The sequence below is a fragment of the Gopherus flavomarginatus genome, chromosome 4 (genome assembly GCF_025201925.1).
Source record: "Gopherus flavomarginatus isolate rGopFla2 chromosome 4, rGopFla2.mat.asm, whole genome shotgun sequence".
Lineage (NCBI taxonomy): Eukaryota > Metazoa > Chordata > Testudines > Testudinidae > Gopherus > Gopherus flavomarginatus.
The window spans coordinates 45249351-45267498 of record NC_066620.1 but is presented as its reverse complement, the minus strand read 5'-3'; the positions used below and the strand labels follow the sequence as shown (position 1 = coordinate 45267498).

General features: G+C 44.3%; 1 protein-coding gene and 1 long non-coding RNA gene across 8 annotated transcripts in view; both read right to left on the bottom strand.

Annotated features, from left to right (window-relative positions):
• HHAT (hedgehog acyltransferase) overlaps window positions 1-18148 on the bottom strand; it is a 349307-nt gene that overhangs the window by 319098 nt on the left and 12061 nt on the right. For all 7 annotated transcript variants that reach the window (XM_050951880.1, XM_050951879.1, XM_050951882.1 and 4 more), the window contains exon 3: window positions 9700-9767. In XM_050951880.1, coding sequence (XP_050807837.1) covers window positions 9700-9767 — 68 coding nt within the window. The remainder of the gene's footprint in view (window positions 1-9699; window positions 9768-18148) is intronic.
• On the bottom strand, window positions 12248-17417 carry LOC127050258 (uncharacterized). The gene is made up of 2 exons (XR_007774183.1): window positions 17241-17417; window positions 12248-14979 (listed from the first exon to the last, which is right to left on the bottom strand). It is a non-coding gene; the product is annotated as an uncharacterized LOC127050258 (long non-coding RNA).

Here is an 18148-nt window from a genome sequence, read left to right as displayed (position 1 = left end):
TGGAAACCAAGTCTGTCTGGGCCATGTGGGGACAATGAGTTGAGGATGTTTATGCTCGGGGAGGTCCTCCACAAGTTCTTGTATGTTACTATAGTTAGAGTAGTCGTAATTTGCTAGTAGAGAAGACTAGTTGGCAAGTCTAGGCAGAAGGGTGGCTGACAAGTAAACTTTCTGCCCAAAGAGGTCCAGTCTCTTGTGTTCTTTATGTTGAAGCGAGGAGCAGAAATGAGGCTGTTTACTGTGCTGATTAGCAGCCTCTATTTCAGAGAACAGGGTATGAAAACAAAATTTCCATGCCTTTGGCTGGAACAAAGTATTTTCTGTCAGCCCAATGCCAGTGTTTGCTATATTACCTCCACAGGCTCCATTATAACCTCATCCACGGGGAGGGCAATCTTGGTCGATGATGCCGGTTGTAAGATTTTTAACAACTTATATTGTTTCTCCTGTACCTCGCGTAAGGCAATTTCTTGGCTGTTTGCTACTCTTTTGTAGAGTTCTTGGAACTGTTTCAGGTCATCTGGTGTCGTAGGGGTAGACGGCGTCACTGTTTCGTCTGGTGCAGAAGATGAGTGTGGGGCAGGTGGTGAATCATCCAGGTCTGCCTGAGATAGCAGCTCTTCCTCTTCTCTCTCTGTCTCAGGGGGATCAGAGGTTTCTCTGTGTGGTAACGATGGGTGTACTCTAGAACCTCTTCTGGCTGGGGAAGGGGGACCAGAATAGGGGTTCTGGTATGTAGGCAAAGGACCCCATTGTGGCCATTGCATGGGGAAGGTGGTAATGGGTAAGGCCAGTGCTGTGCATGCTAAGGCTGTGAATGCTTAGAGGGATGAGGCTTAGGCTTCACAGCGTACCATGTAGGTCTCATCTGTGATGGAGATGAATATTGAGAGGAGAAGCGGTTGTCCTGCACGTCCGCTGCCTCGCCACGATGCACGGAGTTTGGTGCAGGAGATGAAGGATGGTACCATGCTATGTAACTCATGGAGTGTTCGGTGCCAAGTAGTGGTGACTGTGGTGCCGAAGAAACTGTTACATCAGCAGGACACAGGAATTGCGCTGGTCCCGCCTTGGGGTTGTGGTCGTCTGTTGGAGCACTGACTGGTGCCAGATTCGGCTTGTTTGGTGGCAGCAAGTTTTGGGTCAATGCCGGTGGCCGCAGCATTGATCACAGTGCCGCTGCCTGTGCCGTGCTCTGCACTGGGCTAGTCGGTGCCATGGAGGAGACTTGATGTCTCAACTCTGGTGCAGCACATTGGGGCTCAGCAGGGGTCCACTGAGGGACGGTGCCTGAAGAGCCCGGTGCCTCGTAAGTGCTCACTCTGGATGAGTGGAGCACTGAGGGTAAACACCTCACTGGGAAAGCTCTCTTTTTCTGAGACCCCCTTGCTGGAGAGGTTGAGGCTCACTTCCTGACAGTTTGGGAAGTTGGAGCCTTGTCAGAGCTCAGGGATCTCGGTTTATGAGGCTCCCCAGAGGACGTCTCTTGCGGAAGTTGGAGGGATTTCTCCAGCAGAAGCATTTTCAAGCGGAGAGCCCTGTCACGTCTTGCCCTTTTCGTTAAGTTGGTGCAATGTACGCATTTCTGGGACATACCAGTTTCACCCAGACAGCGAATGCAGGATGTGTGGCTGTCAGAGACCGGCACTGGTTCACGGCAGGAGTCACACTTTTTAAATCCTGTTGAGCCCAGCATGACTGCAGTTAAGCCTCTCCCACCTCTCGAGAGATAAGGGTGGGAGTTAATTGTAATGGTAAACTGTAGAAACTGTTCTCAAACGGGGAGTTAAGGACAGAAAAAGTCTTCTTTCTTCTCTTAAGAAAAACCTCTAAGAGGAACTAACGAAACTATGTATAGACTAAGACTAACTAAACAATGTTACTAAGTATAGACTAAAAAGAAGTTCCTATGTAACTTGTAATTTTTTTTTCAGACAGTAGCAAAGAGAGCACTGCCTCAGTGCTCCATCTGCAGCCGAGGACAGTTGAGAAGGAACTGAGGGGATGAGACAACTCATGTGCGCACCCTTCCCGCAACCAAGTCCTGCTGCGAGAAATCTCCTATCTCCGGCGCAGGAACACACCGACTCCTAGAGTGGAGCAGCCACATGGACACCAATCAAAGAAGAAGAGGATAGCTCAGGGTGAAAGGAGAGGATAGCTAGGGGATGTGTGCAGGGAAGGGATAGCTCAGGGTGCAGGGAGCCGCGGCATGGTACCACTCTGGCTCCTTTGGGAGCTGCAGGGGCGGTGCCTGAGGATGGGGCAGGGTGCAGAGTCACCTGGCTGCACCTCTGCGTAGGAGCTGGAGATGGCACATGCCACTGCTTCCGGGAGCCACTTGAGGTAAGCACCGCTCTGAGCCTGCACACCCTGAGCCTCTCCCCATGCCCAACCCCCTGCCCCAGCCCTGATCCCCTTCCCACTCTCCAACCTCTCATCTCTAGCCCCACTCCAGAGCCCGCACCTCCTCCTACACCCCAACCCCAGTTTTGTGAGCATTCATGGCCTTCCATACAATTTCTATTCCCTCATGTGATCCTTGGGCCAAAACATTTTCCCACCCTGTTGTACAGTCACCAGAAGCTCATCCTCCCCCAGATAATGTTATCTTCAGATCTGCATTAAGATACAGAAAATCACCTTCATTATTTGCAACATAAAGTTCTCTGGAAGGCTAGTACTCTTGATAGGGGAAGACTGGTAGCAGAAGCTAGAATTGATCACTGGAGCCTACACCTGCTAAGCCAACCATACACTCCACAGAGTGGGAATGGGGAGTATTCAAGAGAAAATAACCTCTATGAATAATTGGTTTTACAGATCACTAGTACCATATCAACATATGACTGGCGCCAAGAATTGACTTCAAGTCTCCAGGAGTAAATATCTAGAAGCACATTAAAACTCTGCACCACCTATTCCCTCCTCATAGAGAACTTCCTACGCCCTATGAGCAGTTCCACTGAATAGTCAATGGGACTATTCAGAAAGCAGAACATTAAGCATGCACGTCTTTGCGGGATCAGGGCCAGAGTTAGTTTCCTTGTGTGTGTAGCTCACAGAAACAGGGGAAAGAAAGTCATTCAGAATAACAGGAAAATGTGAGCATAAAGCCACATTAATAGACTGGGGAACTGAGGTGCAGGTATAGTACCTCAAACTACTTTTAACTACTTTTTTAGACTGCCTAGTTTTTAAACTTACTGGTGTCCCTTTGAGCTCTTCCTTGTCTATTAGTTGATAACTGTCCTGAATACTAAGGGTATGGCTACACTTGCACTTCAAAGTGCTGCCGCGGCAGCGCTCTGAAGTTTTGAGTGTGGTCGCAGCACCAGCGCTGGGAGAGAGCTCTCCCAGCACTGCACGTACTCCACATCCTCTACGGATGTAGCTTGCAGCGCTGGGAGCCGCGCTCCCAGCGCTGCAGCACTGTTTACACCGAGGCTTTACAGTGCTGTATCTTGCAGCGCTCAGGGGGGTGTTTTTTTTCACATCCCTGAGCGCGAAAGTTGCAGCGCTGTAAAGGCCATGGCTACACTGGCACTTTACAGTGCTGCAATTTTTGCGCTCAGGGGTGTGAAAAAAACACTTCCCAGAGCGCTGCAAGATACAGCGCTGTAAAGCCTCAGTGTAAACAGTGCTGCAGTGCTGGGAGCGTGGCTCCCAGCGCTGTAAGCTACACCCGTAGAGGATGTGGAGTACGTGCAGCGCTGAGAGAGCTCTCTCCCAGCGCTGGCGCTGCGACCACACTCGAAACTTCAAAGCGCTGCCGCGGCAGCACTTTGAAGTGCAAGTGTAGCCATACCCTAAGACTGAGTACATCCTCAGTGCTCCCAGTCTCTATTGATTGAAAGCTGACACACTCAAATCTCTTACAGATCTCTGCTCTTGCTCCTGGCCCTGTGCCCCCATAGGAACAGAATGCAAAGTATAATCACCTTTATTTCTTGACATTAAAAAAATATTCTTGGTCTATTCTTAACCAATACTGTGATTTCACTATGAATTATTATTCTATTTCTGCTGACCTTTGAAAAAGTAGAAATAGATTTATTTCCATGCACTGCTAAGTTCAAATTGGGTAATCAACTGCTTTTATATGCTTCTCTAAGAGTTAATAAGAGACTTGCATTTATATGTTCCAATTTACAATTGCAGCTTTCTGTGAAGATCAACGTTTGTATTCTGCAGCTATGGCTGCAATGGTCTCTGTTTTTTGTTGTATTGTGTCAAGTTCTTAACATGTCAAGTAAGAAATCTAACTAGGAGAAAGGAACAGAAACAACATTAGCAGGTAAAAACAGAAGCTCTTCATGTTAATAAGAACATCTCAACTCACTTACCCCCTTAAACTTTACACTTTCTAGTCTCCGTGTCCTAACCTCAGATACTTAGAATGTATTTACTCTTAGTACCAACATCAGAGGAGTCAGGATTTTGCTCTTTCAGCATCTTAAATGAACATCAGAATGAGGATGCATAGAAGGGTCTTGTTAAAGGTGTATTTTATTACAGTTCTGTATATGGGCTTGAGAGTCAACTCCACTTTACAGATACTGAGGTCTTGACCTAAATATAACTGCACAATTTAAACGAGCTCTTACTCAGCCCAAAGGACAAATAACAATGTCCTCAGTGGATGCTATGCCAAAAATTGCAACTACCTAAAGGCTGCATTAAAAACAATAACAAGAAACACACACAAAAACTGGGGGAAACGAAACAGGGAAACTTCTTTGGAGCAGCAAGAATAATAGGGATAAGAGCATCTCTTCTCTTTTCTGTAACCCCTACAGAAGAGATGCGTCTACAGCCAGGTCCACACTACAAAGAGTTGTCAGAATGACTAGGTCAGTCATTAGTGTGGAATAAACTACACCCAACACCTAACCTAGCTATGCTAGCAAAATCCCCAGCAAAATGCTTCTGTCGGCATATCTAATGTCATTCAGAGAGATGAAATTACTGTACAGAAAAACAACTTCTGCAAACATAAACTGCATCTACACTAGGGGGCTCTGCTGGTATAACTTTATCAGTATAGCTTTACCATCAAAGCCAATGTCATGTAGACAAGGCCTACATCTTTCTGTTCCTAAAAGCCAAATCCTGAACCCTCTCCCATGCCCACAGCATGGAGGATTCTAAACACACTGGAATATTAAGTAATCAGTATAATACATACATAACCTATAGATCAGGCTACAATCACATATAACTTCTTCTGCAGGAACAACCGTCTTATGCTGATGAAACAGCATGAATTAGAGGAAGAATCCCTGCTGTGACAGATTGTGTTGGCAGTTTCCAACAAGAGCAGAGCATGGAGAAGACAGCAAAAGCTGGCACTGCCACAAAGCACAGGCCATTCTTGAAGGACTAATTTCATAATATACAGGAACTCCTAATTCAGAAAAGAGTACTACAATGCACTTTGCATCAGGTGACACCTTAAAACAATGCAGAAACTGAAGCTGGTGCTGAAAATGGCAGCTCATTTGTTAAGCAGGGCATCTGGCTGGGAGCACGACACCAGTGCTCAGGGCCGGCTTTAGGGCGATTCAGCCGATTCCCCGGAATCAGGCCACGTGCCCCTAAGAGGGCCCCGCAACGTCCCGAAGGAGCTGCTGCCCAAGTCCCACCACTGTCTTCGGTGGCAGCTCAATCGCTGCTGTGGAGGAAGGTCCCTCCGCCGAAATGCCACCGAAGGCACTGGCAGTCGATTGAGCTGCCGCCAAAGTCCCAGCACTGTAGGCGGCGGCAGTTCAATCATTGCTGCTCTCTTCGGTGGCATTTCGGTGGAGTGACCCTTCCTCTGCGGCAGCGACTGAGCTGCTGCCAAAGACAGCGGCGGGACTTTGGCGGCAGCTCCTTCAAATCGGGCCCCACGGTGCCTAAAGCCGGCCCTGCCAGTGCTCTGAGATCTGCTAGCTGCCGACTGGTCTCCAGGTGTAGTTCAAGGTGTTGGCCATCGCCTATAGAACTCTAAATGGCCTGGAACCAGTCCACATGAGGGATCACCTCTCTCCCTGTGCCATAGTGGCATAGCTGTGGTTAGCAGGAATGCTCAAGATGGATTCACCATGTTATTAAAGAGAAGAAGTTGCTGGTCAGGACTGTGGATCTTGCTCCACATTTGGACCAAAGCAGTATGGAGTTGAAACCTTCTGGGCATAATGCAGAGACCATTTGTTTGACAGGTTCTGGGGGAAGGTTGAGAGCGTGCTCATGGCAGGGGAAGAGGAGGTTCAAGGGACTCTTCTGTTCCTTTGATTTATGGGCTGGCTAAATTAATCTGATACCTATGTACAAATATTTCATGATGCTCGGTGCTCAGCACTGTGATACTCTAAGTGTTATGACACATGCAGCTTTTGTCTGAGCATTTACTGTCATTTAAATCTGAAGTAGTAATAAAGCACTCCATGCAGAAGGTGAGTATGAGGCCAATGGACTACATAAGCCCTTGGCACAGAGTGATTTCATCCAAAGGCAATATTAACTTGACTCTATCGATCTATCGACGGCAGCCAGTATCAAGCGGAGTGCCCCAACGGTCTGTCCTGGGGTCAGTTTTGTTCAATATCTTCATTAATGATCTAGAGGATGGCGTGGATTACATCCTCAGCAAGTTTGCAGATGACACTAAACTGGGAGGAGTGGTAGATAAGCTGGAAGGTAGGGACAGGATACAGAGGGACCTAGACAAATTAGAGGATTGGGCCAAAAGAAATTTGATGAGGTTCAACAAGGACAAGTGCAGACTGCTACAGACTAGGGACCGAGTGGCTAGACAGCAGATCTGCAGAAAAGGACACAGGGGTTACAGTGGACGAGAAACTAGATATGAGTCAGCAGTGTGCCCTTGTTGCCAAGAAGGCAGCAGGCTAACCACATTTTGGGCTGCATAAGTAGGAGCATTGCCAGCAAATCGAGGGACGTGATCATTCTCCTCTACTCGACATTGGTGAGGCCTCATCTGGAGTACTGTGTCCGGTTTTGGGCCCCACACTACAAGAAGGATGTGGAAAAATTGGAAAGAGTCCAGTGAAGGGCAACAAAAATGATTATAGGGCTGGAGCACATGACTTATGAGGAGAGACTGAGGGAACTGAGATTGTTTAGTCTGCAGAAGAGAAGAATGAGGGGAGATTTGATAGCTGCTTTCAACTACCTGAAAGGGGGTTCCAAAGAGGATGGATCTAGACTGTTCTCAGTGGTAGCAGATGACAGAACAAGGAGTAACGGTCTCAAGTTGCAGTGGGGGAGGTTTAGGTTGGATATTAGGAAAAACTTTTTCACTAGGAGAGTGGTGAAGCACTGGAATGAGTTACTGAGGGAGATGACGGAATCGCCTTTCTTAGAGGTTTTTAAGGCCTGGCTTGACTAAGCCCTGGGTGGGATGATTTTGTTGGGGATTGGTCCTGCTTTGAGCAAGGGGTTGGACTAGATGACCTCCTTAGGTCCCTCCCAACCCTGATATTCTATGTTTCTATGATCTCTGAGAAGAGTGCACTAAACATGAAGTGGGGACAAGGACCATTGTGCAGTGAGGGTGTGGCCACGAGTAGGTCAGGCCCAACCCTTAGGATCTGCATTTTTAAAGGGGGCTGAGAAGCCCTAATATTAACAGAAATGTTTTTAGATTTTTAAAATACTTTGTTCCTAGTTGATGATTCAGACGGCCTCCTCATGCCACTGCACAATGGCTCATTGGCTTATCATCATCCCCTGTGGCTATCACACAGACAGAGGCAGCTATTATTTTCACATGACTTTCTTCATACTGTTAACAAGGAAAAGACTAATTTATGTTCAGTGACATCCCTACCTATATGACGAACCATGTTACATGATTAAATGTGTTAAAAAAAATAATCTAACAACTAGTCAATCAATCTAAAAAATATTGTTACAAGTAGTTTGAATTACTACATCAGCACCTAAGCGCCCCAGTCTATTACTGTGGCTTTACATCCACACATTCCTATTGTCAAAGATGATTCTCTCTCCCATTGCTGTGTAAAAGCGCCACAAAAACAACAGAGGAAACAAACTATGGCCCTGATTCCACAAAGATTTATGCACATGCTTAACATTCTGCTTTGTGAGTTGCTCCCATTGACTTCAATGCAATTGGTCATAGGACACAAAATAAACCAGGTGTCTACATTTTTACAAGATTGGGGTCTGAGGCCTCACTCTTGTAAACAGCTCTGTGTGTGTAAATCTATGTGTGCCTGCACAGAGCCTCGCTGAACCCAACAAGGCTCCATGCAGGCCCTAGGGTCTGCCCATGTGGAACAGACTGCAGGTTCAGGGTCCACCTGACTAAGAGAGGAAGGCTGGTCCAGTGGTTAAGGTACTAGCCAACAAGTTGAGAGACTTGGGGTCAGGTCCCTGCTCCACCACAGACTTCTTGTGTGACTTTGGGCAAGTCACTTAGCCTAGCTTGGTCTCAGTGCTCCATCTGTAAAATGGAGATAACAGCATTCTCTACCTCACATGGGTGTTGTGACAAGAAATACATTTCAGCTTCTTAGGTGCTCAGATACTACAGTTATGGAGGCCATGTAAGAGCCTAAGATAGACAGAACAATGTAAACAAAGACAGAAAAGACACATTTTTTTCTTTTCTCTGTCTCGGACAAAATAATCTTTGATTTTACTTGTAACAGCAGTAGAAAATTTTCAAAGGGAAATGTGATTTTTAAATTAATAGTGTTTCTTTAAACATTTATGCTGCAAAAATTATTACCCAGCAAGCTAGACTGAAAACCAGTACAGGGTGACTCTGATGCTCAAACATAAATTTAATAAACTCATGAACAGAATTATCCAATGGGACTGCCCGAAATCGCAAGGGACTGAACTTGATGTTCCTTCCAGTCCCACATCCTAAGCAAAGCCATTATCCAAACAATCAAATGACAAGCAAGAAGGAAAAGCACTGCTGAGGGTGCATAGGGAAGCCAATGCTTTTTAGCAAAACATTGACACCAGAAATTAAGTCATTCTGCTGCTAACATGTACAAAAGGCAGCAACCAAGAGAAAAATTAGAATACGAATTTCTAAATCAGGTCACATTGCATCAGGTAAGCCATTTTTCCTCTTGAGGGATGGAAAAACTTGAGTGATAATTTTTTTTTTTTTTACACTATTGATTGAGCTTGCGATTCTAAATCAGTATCCAGGACTGGTAAATATCTTCCTTCCCTCCCACTGCAAAACCTGTGGGAAGAGCTGAAGGGAACGAATCCTCCTGTCACATTGGAGGATGCATTTTCCTATGTATTTTTACATGTAGAAAAGATGCTTTACATCATTTTAGAATACAGGATATTTATACTTATTAGTTTCTCTCCCTCTGAGTTTTGTGTTCTTGGACTCAAAGTATTAAAGGTGCCTGGCTTTACAGAGGAAGGGAGACAAATAATAGGATCCATAAAAATCTGAGTAACTCTTTAAAATATCTCTAAAATAATACTCAACTGAGGAGAGGGAACACATTTTTCAACACATAATAATTCACAGAATATAGTAATCTGTGCCAAGTGTCCTACCTAGGAGCAGAACATTGTAATCATAACAGTTGGTCACAATCCACTTGAAGAAGACTTCAGCTGAATTGCTAGGGATATGAATTTACACTAAACTTACAAACTAAAATGATCAGTAATATTCATTGACCTTACCTTTTTAAGTCCCCAAAACAGAGTATCTTTTTCCAATTCAAATTCTCTTTCAAGTTCCTCTTCATATTCTGCCAAGAATAATACCCCCATTAATAACAGCTCACCAAAAAAAATAAGAGTTAATGGGCCTGCAGTGTTAGTTTTTAAACAGTACGAAATTCTTTGTATCTACCTGAAAAACAAACACACAGAAAGTGGAAAGAGAGGTTCTTTATGCAGGAAGAAATCAAGAAGGGTAAGGAGGTAGAATCCACCCCCAATCTTTAGGTCTGAACAAAATAGTCACTACTATAGTCCCTGGTCTTTGATCCTTGCACATTCCCGATTTCTGGCAGATGTATGCATACAACTATGGACCACTGATGTTGTTCCTGATCCACGCAGGGCTGGCATGCAGAGTAACCCAACTCCACCATACATTCTGCATGCTGAATCTCCATGTACTGACTGCACAGTCACTCAATCCTCACGCATGGAGCACATCGTTCTGCAGAGTTGGAGGCCTTCCACAGCCTTTCATCCTTAATGCATGTTTTATTCTATTTCTAAAGAAAACAAAACATGAAAATACGCTGGCTCATGGTCCGTTTCAGTGCAGACAATCACTTCCACGACCAAAATCTAAGCACCAGTGTGATACTATGCTCACCAGTGGAGAAAAAGATGAGAGAAGGCAGGGGAAGGATTTTTTTTGTCTTATACTAAATATCACCACAATTGATGATTTAATACATATACATACACACACATACACATATCCCTAAACTCTACTTAAAGTATGAACTATTCACAGTCATTGATCACAAATACCATTAGAGAACTCGTTTTGGTTTTTTTTAAAAGGTGGGGGGCCATATATTCTGGAAAAAGCAGATATAACCCATGAAATATCTAGCAGGTTCAGCTGAACTATTCCCACAAGTGCATCCCAATCAAACTAACTGTCCTCAAAGCCCACTTCAGATTCCAGCTGGTGAGAGGCTGCCTCAGAAATTCAAGTGTTTAAATATGCTAGTTCAGAAATTGCTTGAAGTGAAAGGCTAAATCCCTGATGAATCACACCTCAGCTTTTCTGTGAAACTTCAATATCTATCTAAAGTTCAAGAGAACACAGTTTCTGCCTCTGACTTTGTGACACACAAGATAAATAGGGGCGTGAGGGGGGAGATGCAGTCTTTTATTATATAGGAAAATTTCCCTCTTAACTCTAAGACCCTCCTAATCCAGTACTACTGGGTAAAGAACACCTATGAAGACACTTTTACAGGTTGTAATGGAATGGGAGCAAGCTTCCATAGAAGCAGCCCTGGAAATGTGCTGTTCCATAGGTATACATAAAACCTTGTCTCCCTATAACAATAATAATGCTCAGTATTTAGATAGCACTTTATATGTTCAAAGCACTGCAGAGACATTAAGGTCTTAATTAATCAGTTCTTGCAACACCCCCGGGAGGTAAACAGGTCAGTATTATCCCTTATTTACAGATGGAAAGACAGACAGAAAGGTAACAGAACCGCAAAGCCACAGACCAAGTAAGCGAAAGATGCAGGCTTAGAACTCTAGCCATTCCAGTGAAACACATCAGCTTCCATGTGTTAAATCAATGTAATTAACGGATGAGACCTACAGTGTTGAGAGCATTCTCTTCAAACGGCTTCCCTATGCTCTTCAGTGGTTTCTATTTCACCTTTTAATTACATCATATTCAGACTCCTAGAGAAACCAAGACAGAATGGATTCTCTTCTTCCAAAACTGCAATTATGGTCAAAAGTTACATTGCCCACTACTTGGCAACTAACTGTGCAAACAGCTGGCCTGTGTAACTGTGTGATCTTCTCATTGTTATTCTTCTTCTTCCCCCTATTGTTTGTTGCATCTTTTCTTAATTTATACCCTGATCCTGCAAACTGCTCCAAATGGGTGAACTCTTGTGCCTTTACAAATCCTCTAGCACAGGGGTGGGCAACCTGCAGCACGTGAGCTGATTTTCAGCAGCACTCACGCTGCCTGGGTCCTGGCCACCTGTCCAAGGGGCTCTGCATTTTAATTTAATTTTAAATGAAGCTTCTTAAACTTTTAAAAACCTTTTTTACATTACATACAACAATAGTTTAGTAATATATTATAGACTTATAGAAAGAGACCTTCTAAAAATGTTAAAATGTATTACTGGCACGCAAAACCTTAAATTAGAGTAAATAAATGAAGACTTGACACACCACTTCTGAAAGGTTGCCGACCCCTGCTCTAGCCAATAAAGCTTTGTGTGCGGGCAAGGGTCCTCTCACACAGAACAGCTTGCAGGGCAAGGGCATTAGACTGTGAGCTGTTTAGAGCAGGAATCTCATCTTCCCCTGTGTTTCACAATTGGGTGCTGATGCTGACTGGAGCTCTGGGTGCTACTATAATACAAAAAATAAATTAGAATAATAATTGAACAGAAAGCAAAGATTAATTGGTACTGTAGCAATTCACAAAGCAAGTCCTGGCCTACCTGAGGTTAATAAAGAGGCAACAAAAACACTCAGAATAATATTAGCAAACTGTAGAGAAAACAGCATGGTTTTATTTTAACCTCCAAGACCAAAAAAGCCATCCATGGGGCACACTCTGAACACAATAGCAAAGGATTCAACTAAGTCTTATCTAGTTTTCGCTATCTTTCTATACAAAAGATTTTGGTGCTAGGAATTATAATCTAAAATGAAATTCAACTGTTATGATATAGGTTGGGTTTATTTTACTAATTATAAAATGTAAAGTATATACTGGTCTTCATTTCCAGTGTTTTTAAGCCAGTTTGATATCTCCCTCTAGTGGGAAAAATAAGACACAAGACTTTTATACGACTGCAATACAAATAATGATGATCTTGTAAACCTTTACAGAGAACATATCATGAAGAATCAGTTTTTCTGAAGTGCTTCAGTTTACCATCTTGATAATCAACTAGATCTTGCACACTCTTACACACAAGCTTCACTTTACTCATGTGAGTAGTCCCACTGATATCAGTGGAACTACTCTCATGAACAACATTAAGCACAGGAGTAAGACTGCAAGATGGGGGCCTTACTTAGCATAAAATGCGTGACTAATTAAAATGCAGTAGCATTCAAGATTTATTTCTCTATTGATATTTCCTCTAACCAGGAGTTCCTTTTTAAACATTAAACTGTAAATTTATTTACATTAAAATACCCAAAATATAAGAGCCAAATCATATTTATTATTTCTAAATGTTAAAACTACACCCATCACTTCTCTCTGAGTACACATACAACTCTACATAATAGAAAAGCAACATAAAGATAGTTAAAAAGTAAATTTCCTTCATAAAATATGAGAGTATAAATACACCTTTCTCAAGTGTTCATGTAAAAGCTTTCATGGGCACACACATGCAGGGTTTACTGTTCTCTGGTGAAAAAAAAAAAAAAACTCCCCTTCCCAAGATATTTAAATCTTAAGGATTCTTTAGTTTCACTAACATAAAGAAGCAGGAGTAAGGAAATTGACCATCCACTCTCCTATCTACCTCAGAGGTTGGGGCTCCAGGAGTTTTTATATTAAAATCCCTCTTGTTCTAATTTCATGAAGTGGTTTTCAAAACTGATCAGAGAAGAAAAATGACTAAAAATGAGACCACTGCTCATTACTGTCTGTTGGTGATTTCCCCTGCACACAACGGAATTTAAAGCGTTATTCCGCTCTCACGTAAAATGGTTTGATTTTTACATTGGAAAAAACAAGCACACTAACAAACAAAAAGAAATCACACACCTCCTGCATCAAGGTTTGATGAAGCAAATGGATAACGGGGTTTCCTAAATATATAAATCTCTGTGAAAAACAAATAGCGGCAATATTGCAATCTGTCAAATCTATTTTGTTAGTTTCAGCAATTCATAAAGAAACCTCAAGGTACTCTTCATGCAACCGAACACATTGTGGAAGACTTGAAAAATGTTTCCTTGTTCAGAAGCAAGTTGGTGAGTATGGTTGTGAATGAGTATTATTCCAAGGGTAGAGCATGTCAGATGACACATTCCTGTGTAGCGCTTAATTCGATTTTCATGGATCGACCGCAAGATAGTGCAGACGCAGCACTGCGTAACTTTACTTAGTTGGCTTCCAGGTGGTGTCCCACAACGCTCATCTGTGAGCATTCTGGAGATCATTCTCAACTCTACTGCACTGCAGCCTGGTACACAGGAAATAGCCCCTCCCCTGCTAAAGCCCCAGGAATTTTTGATTTCCCATTTCCTGTTTGATCAACATTGGGAGCATGCCAGCTTGAGCACAGCTGATCACGGAGACTAAGTGCCCCAAACGCGCTCCAGCATGGTCTGCACAGGAGGTGGTGGATCTCATCGCTGTGTGGGGAGAAGCGTCTGTGCAGGCAGAGCTCCAATTCAGCAGAAGAAAAGCTGACATCTATGCAAAGATTACTTGTAGAATCGGGGAGAAGGGCTACAAGAGGGACACACAGCACTGCCATGTGAAAATACAAGAACTTCGCCAAGCGTACCAGAAGGCAAAGGAGGCAAACAGTCATTCTGGTGCTGAACCCCACACGCCAGTTCTACAGCGAGCTGCATGCGATTCTCGGGGGTGACCCTACCAGCACCCCCACAAGCAATGTGGACACTTCACAGGTGTGAGAGGCTAGGGACAACAAGGACGATATGGTGGATGAGGAAGAAGAGGAGGAGAATGGGAGACAGTCAAGCGGTGGATCCATTCGCCCCGAGAGCCAGGAAATATTTTTAACTCTGGAGCCCTCTGGGTCACAGGACATCACAGTGGCTGACTGTGATGCTGGGGAAGGCACCTCTGGTGAGTGTACCGTTACAATCAAAGTCCAGTTAAACTTTAGAGGGCACACGCATTTGGTGATATTGCATGTTTACTCTGAAGAAAAAGCGAGGTGCTGTGGTTCTCTGCTTACAAGAGGCCACTCCAGCTAGGCAGCAGGTGGCCCCCAGAAAATACTGTTTATGTGGACTGGGATAGCCCAGGAATCTTCCATGGATATCTCCAGGAAACTTTCATGGAGGTACTCTGCAATCCTTTGCAGAAGGTTTCTGGGCAGGGCAGTCTTATTTCTTCCACCATGGTAGGACACTTTCCCATGCAACTGCTGAATTAATTCTGCTGGCATCATTGTGGTACACAGCATAACAGCATAAGGACCAGGTCTATACCCAGACATTTGCAGCATCTCCTTCCTTTCTGCCTGTTGCCCTCAGGAGACTGATATCACACAGGGTCGCCTAGGGAAAACAGGGGATGTTTTCATTAAAAGTGCTCTTACAAGAAAAAAAAAAAAAGAAAAAGGGCATGTAGACCCACCCACCCCCACATTCCACATCGCCAAACCAAGCGGCCACTAATGTGCCTTTAATGTGCTTGGCATGGGTCGGCAAGTAGTTTAAAGTGGCTGATAGGGGACTGGGGCCGCATATGAGAGATTCTAAAATTTGGGAGTGAAAACGTCCCCTCCCCGCCCCCAGCCCCATTCATAAACAGCTTCCCGTGGTGCTATGGGGAAGGGCCATTGTTCGACTAACTACCTCTACTCCAACATGCGCCTGCAAGAGACTTCATCAAAAGTGCGGTCACCCATGACCTGGGGGGCCCTACTCACCATGGCTGGAGCAGCAAAATGGCACAGCAAATGGTTATTCTGATTATGTTATGGCTTGTACGTAGAGTAATAAGGTTTTGGAGTTTGTTTTGTGGGGTTTTTTTGTTTGTTTTTTATGAAAACGGCCTTGCTATGGAAACATTTTATTCATGTACAATGGCTCCTTTATTTTTTCCCCATGACTGACAGCTTCAGCATGTCATCAACACCTGAAAGCAGACTTTCACTGATTAGGAGGAGGAGAAAGAGAACACAAGAGGACATGTTCACTGAAATAATGAATGTCTCTGGGACAGCTGACAGAGAACTGAGAGCGTGGAGGATTTCAGTATCCGAGAAGTTAGTCATGGACATGAAGAGCAGGAAAGCTGCCAATGAGCAAGAGGGTGCGGTGCAGGATGAGATGCTTCGGATTATAAGGGACCAAGCAGATATGTTGAGGCATCTGGTTGAACTGCAGGAACACAAACAGGAGGGTAGAGTCCCTCTGCAGACCCTCATGGACAGCCAGTGAGCATCGCCTGACACAGAATCACCCTCTGCCAAGTGTTCCATGAGGCGTGGGTGAAAAGTCCATTATCCTTTTCACTTAACACAGGTGGAGGGTACAAGGAACAAAAGGCGCCCATTCACAGACCTTTGATGGTCTGGAATGCAGTGTTATGTTACACAGCTGAAAATGTTTCTCCTGTTCCAACTTTACAACCCCTTTCCCCCAAGGTTACCTTAATTTTTTTCTGTTCTCCCTCTTTACTTATGTTTGTTAAATGAAGTAAATGGATTAGAGAAATAAATGTTCTTTATGAGTAGAAGCAGTGGGCTTGGGTGGGGAGTTGGCTTTACAGGGAGAGTGATACAAGGCAGGTAAAGGTTTGGGAAAGCACAATGCAGACAAGCAGCTCACATTACTGTGACTCATTACTGAAATGACTTTTTAAAGCCTCACGGATACGCAGCACCCCTTGCTGTGCTCTTCTTATTGCCCCAGTGTCTGGCTGCTCAAAAATGGATGTCATGCAATCTGTCTCAACTGCCCACCCCTGCAGGAAATCCCCCCTTTTTTTCACAGATATTATGGCGCACACAGCAGGCAGCTATAATCATGGGGATGTTCTCTTCACCAAGGTCCAACCTTGTTAGTAAACTTCTCCAGCGCCCTTTCAAATCACCAAGGGCACATTCAACCATCATTTCTCACTTGCTGAGCCTATGGTTGAACCATTCCTTATTGCTATCCAGACAGCTGGTCTATGGCTTCAGGAGCCATGGGAGCATGGGGTAGGCCTGGTCCCCCCAGGATAACTACAGGCATCTCAATATCATCAATGTTCATTTTGTGGTCTGGAAAGAAAGTCCCGGATTTCAGCTTTTTGAACAGACCCAAACTCCTAAAGATGCACGCGTCATGAACCTTTCCTGACCATCCTACATTGATATCAGTTAAATGCTCCGTGATCCACCAGTGCTTGCAATACCACAGAAAAGTATCCCTTTTGGCAAGATGGTCTGGTGCCAAGACTGGGATGTGCGTGCCATCTATCACCCCACTGCAATTAGGAAACCTCATTACGGCAAAACCATCCACTATGTCTGCACATTTCCCAGACTCACTACCCTTCATGGCAGAAGTCAATTAATGGCCCCGCACACTTGGAGCACAGCAGCTCCCACAGTTGATTTATCTACACCAAATTGATTCTCTACTGACTGGTAACTGTCCAGCTCTGCAAGTTTCCAAATAGTGATCATCACTCGCTTCTCCACTGTCAGAGTAGCTCTCATTTTTGTGTTGCTGAACTGCAGGGCAGGGGAAAGCTCTGCACAAAGTTTCTGTAAGGGGGCCTTCTGCATTCGAAAGTGCTGCAGCCACTGCTCGTCATCCCATACCTGCTAAATGACGTGGTCCCACCAGTCAGTGCTTGTTTCACAGGACCAGAAATGGTGCTCAACAGAGTGCAGCTGCTCTGTGACTGCCAGCAGCAACTGTGAATTGTTTTTTTCAATGGCTTGCAACAGGACTGCTTGCAGGACATCGCTATGTTCCATATGGCAGACTCTACTTCAGCTCTGGAAATACTGCAGGAGAAGGCGCGAGGTGTTTGAGATGCTCGCAGCAAGAGTGCACAACTGAGCGTGCTCCATGCTTCTGGGGTTATGGCATATCCGCCACAATCTTAAGGCATGAAAACCACCAGGTTGTTTGCTATTGAGCACAGTGCACCCCGGGATGCCGATGCAATGTTCCCATTCTCCCCTGGGACAATGTTTTGGTTCCATGAGGCATTGCACAAACTTCCCAAAACACACTGCGGCAAGTTGCACTTTGGGACAGCTACCCATAATGCACTGTTTTGTGCATCGACACAGGCACTGCTAGTGAGGGTGCACTCCATCGAGACAATAAGCATAGTGTGACCACGCACAATCGACTTAATTCAGAGGATCGAGGTCGAATTAGATAAAGTCGACTTAATTTTGTAGTGTAGACAAGCCCTTAGAGCAACCACCACAGCAAGAAAAGAACTAATGTGCAGCAAAACACTCTACAGTGAGACAACATCAGAGAAAACATAATTAGACAAGATAGCTTTGAGTAAATAGATGGAAACAGATGCATACAGCTGTATTGTATCACACTATATAATTCTACTGCTTAATTATTTGCAGAGGAAACACATTATAACGGGTCAGCAATCTTTTAGAAGTGGTGTGCCGAGTCTTCATTTATTCACTCTAATTTAAGGTTTTGCGTGCTAGTAATACATTTTAACGTTTTTAGAAGGTCTTTTTCTGTA